This window comes from Cibotium barometz, chromosome 50, assembly GCF_041138505.1.
Source record: "Cibotium barometz isolate CiBa-2024 chromosome 50, ASM4113850v1, whole genome shotgun sequence".
In the NCBI taxonomy this organism is placed as follows: Eukaryota; Viridiplantae; Streptophyta; class Polypodiopsida; order Cyatheales; family Cibotiaceae; genus Cibotium; species Cibotium barometz.
The window spans coordinates 1,178,415-1,181,480 of record NC_141095.1 but is presented as its reverse complement, the minus strand read 5'-3'; the positions used below and the strand labels follow the sequence as shown (position 1 = coordinate 1,181,480).

General features: G+C 44.5%; 1 protein-coding gene across 1 annotated transcript; it reads right to left on the bottom strand.

The window, feature by feature from the left end:
- Positions 1–1,272: 1,272 nt before the first annotated feature.
- LOC147609703 (BURP domain-containing protein 6-like) lies at positions 1,273–2,685 on the bottom strand. Its single transcript, XM_086786839.1, has 2 exons — positions 2,545–2,685; positions 1,273–2,445 (listed from the first exon to the last, which is right to left on the bottom strand). The coding sequence occupies exons 1-2, from the start codon at positions 2,581–2,583 to the stop codon at positions 1,456–1,458; spliced, it is 1,029 nt and encodes a 342-aa protein (XP_086642965.1). The 5' UTR covers positions 2,584–2,685; the 3' UTR covers positions 1,273–1,455.
- Positions 2,686–3,066: the final 381 nt, after the last annotated feature.

Genomic DNA, 3,066 nt, shown 5'->3' with positions numbered 1-3,066 from the left:
AACAAAACCTAAAAATTATCCAAAGAAAACATAAAACTCTAATAATTCAAACAAATAAAAACACACAAAATTCAAAAATAGTGTCTACTTGAGAAAATAGTATACACACCAACTCATCAAGGAGCATTCATCACAATGAAAGTTATGGCCCAACTTAAGGGAAGGATTCAATGTAACCTTGATAAAACCAACATCTAAAATCTCCTATCCCTTAACATCCATGCCTTAAAGGCTTCCAATCACATTTGTCATGCATTGGACCTATCATATCTTTTCAAGTATATACCCATGAGATTCACACCCTTAGTCAACTCCCAATCACATTTGCCGTGCATTGGACACATCATACCTTTCAGATATGCCCAACACACTTGGTGACTCCTATTTCTTAAGTGATTAGTCCTTTACCAATGAGAGAGTCCCTATTTCCTATACATGCTCGAACTCTCAATAACCCTTGAAACTCTAGATGCCCCATGGTTGAACAATCTAGGAAGGGGGGGGGGGGGGTCTAGGGAAATTTACATAATTTTTCATAGAGTGCCCCCATGGAACAAAACTCTCAAAGTAAGTGCTAATAGGAAAATCCTAATCCTTACATTTGAGGAGAAATCAATCTATTTTCTAAGAAATACTAAGTATTCTAAGAGGAAAAGCAAATGTAAATCCTTGCATTGAGGAGAAATGAATCTATTTATGACGAGGAATGAATCTATTTATATTACTTTAAATATTATATTACTCATGGTAAGAATTCTTTATACACTCAAATATATATATATATATATATATATATATATACACACACACACACATGCACACAGGCACTTATCCAAATCCACCTTAGGCACTTATCCAAATCCACCTTAGGCAAAAATGAAGTGCACCACCTTACATTTTTTTTATACAAAAGACAGCCACCACAAGAAAAAATGGTGTGTACCACCTTACATTTTTTTTATACAAAAGACAGCCACCAAAAGAAAAATCACTTAAATTCCCGAATCCCCATTCTCTTAGGCTAGGGAAAAAGTGTCAAAGATTCTAGAATAGCTTAAAAACATCCACATCATTATAATCAAATAAGTTGGAGAAACGGGAGGTGCATGTGTCACACACCAAGTGGACACACACATCATGTACCGTCAATGCTTCATTAGGTACAGTGTTAAAGTTGTCTGAGAAAGAGGGGGTGCATAAACGGTGTGCATGTGTCACATGCCAAGTGTGGACACAAATCATGTACAATCAATGCTCTTCATGGGTACAGTATTATTTAAAGTTGTGTTTCCTTTCTCAAACTTTACTACAACTCTCAAAGCAGCACATGCCTGCCACATACGTATTCATGTAGCATCAAGAGTCTTAGCTCAAATTACACAATACATATACATAAGAACACATATACATATATAGATAGCATCAGAGTCTCTCTCATACAACCAAGCATCGCTCCTAGGCGTGGACCCAGACGAAGTTGTTCTGGGGCACCCAGTGACAGAGGGTGCCGTCGCCGGGCTCAGCGTTGAGGGCTGCAAACGCAGGGTGGGCGGGGTTCCAAGAGCTGGTGTCGGTGTGGCAGACGGACGTGCCATGGAAACTAGAGCCGTCCGCCCGCTGCAGCTCCACGCCCAGAATCAGAGATGAACTCATCACGTGGCAGCCGTACACCAGGTACGGGTACATGAGGTCGTGGCAAGTGATGGACTTCTTCTCCGGCGAGGAGAGGGTCACGGGAGCCTTCAGCACGCGCACCTCCTCGCTTCGAGAGGGCGTGTAGGCAGGTGAAAACACGGCCACCTTGGAGCCCATGTTGCTGACGGTGAAGTCTACGATCGACTCGACGGAAGAGTGGCACGTGCGAATCTCTCCGTCGACAGGCTTGGAGTTGCAGAAGGCCATCGTCTGCTCCATGTTGGCGGCCATGTTGGAGCCGCTGGGCACGTCCAGCAGGGTGAAGTAGCTTGGAAGCTTCGCCGTGCTGAATGGCATGGCATTGGCCAGCTCTGCAGGCAAGAACGTCCGCCCTTGCAGATCGCTGTCCAGCTTCGGGTACACGATCTTCTCCCCCGCCGACAGCTCCTCCGGCTTAAAGAACAGCTTTGACACCATCACTGAATTAGTGGCTTCTGAGCCTCTGCACTTAGAAGTCCCGTACTCGTAGAAGTATGGCGCAACACACACTATGGGACCAGATGCCTTGTCCGCGCACAAGAAGTTGCCTTCCTTGCACAAGTTGGCGTCTGGGCTCGTTTGGCCAGACTTGAGCTTCTTCACATACTTGGCAGTCTCCGCCGCGCTCAGCTGAGAAGACAAGGGAGTCAAGCTTGCTGGAGCTCGTACTCCTGGGAGTTTCGCATCCCAATAACTCTGCCAGCTCGTCGGAGAGCTCGTCCCTTGCCTCCTTGCACCCTCGGAAACGCCCACAAGCAAGCACCCCAGAACCTGCATTCATCCATAATTAGCAATTAACCATAGACTATTCAAAGACCAAAGGTCATGTAATCACAATACATTATAACTTTTGCAGGCGAGTTAGCATACCAGGGCTAGGAAAACAACGCCGTCAATAATCGACGCCATGACTAGCAGTCAAAAGTTTTGTGAATCTGAAGTGGGGAAAACTGAACGTGCAAGGGGGCTATATATAGCCGAGAATCCAGACAGCAAAAAAAGAAGAGAAAAAGACGACATTATTCTGAATAATTGGGCAAAAGTGATAGTAGTAATAACAGCAGCCATCTAACACCACAGACGCATTGAATAAGCTGTAGCTACTCCTTACCCACCGAATGGCTCTCGCACGTGCCACATGGCACTTATAGTAGAGCTTACTACTGTGCAGTGTGTGCATCCTGAAGCTTTGAGCTCATATTCAACGGAGGTTTCTGATGAGGACACGTCGTACGCAGTGGTAGGTAGAAGCTGGAAAACGTTGCCATCGTTATAAAGAACATGAAAACTCGAACCGAATGTGGTACACCCGCAGTGTAATTTTCCAGCCTGAAATTTAAAATTTTAAAAATCCCGCTTGAAATGCAACATTGCCTTTAATTATTTTATTTT

Excerpts from the sequence above, each read along its gene's own strand:
- LOC147609703 (XM_086786839.1), bottom strand. The coding sequence starts at position 2,583 with ATGGCGTCGATTATTGACGGCGTTGTTTTCCTAGCCCTG. Across the intron at positions 2,446-2,544 it reads GCGTTGTTTTCCTAGCCCTG|GTTCTGGGGTGCTTGCTTGT; the intron begins GTATGCTAACTC and ends GGATGAATGCAG.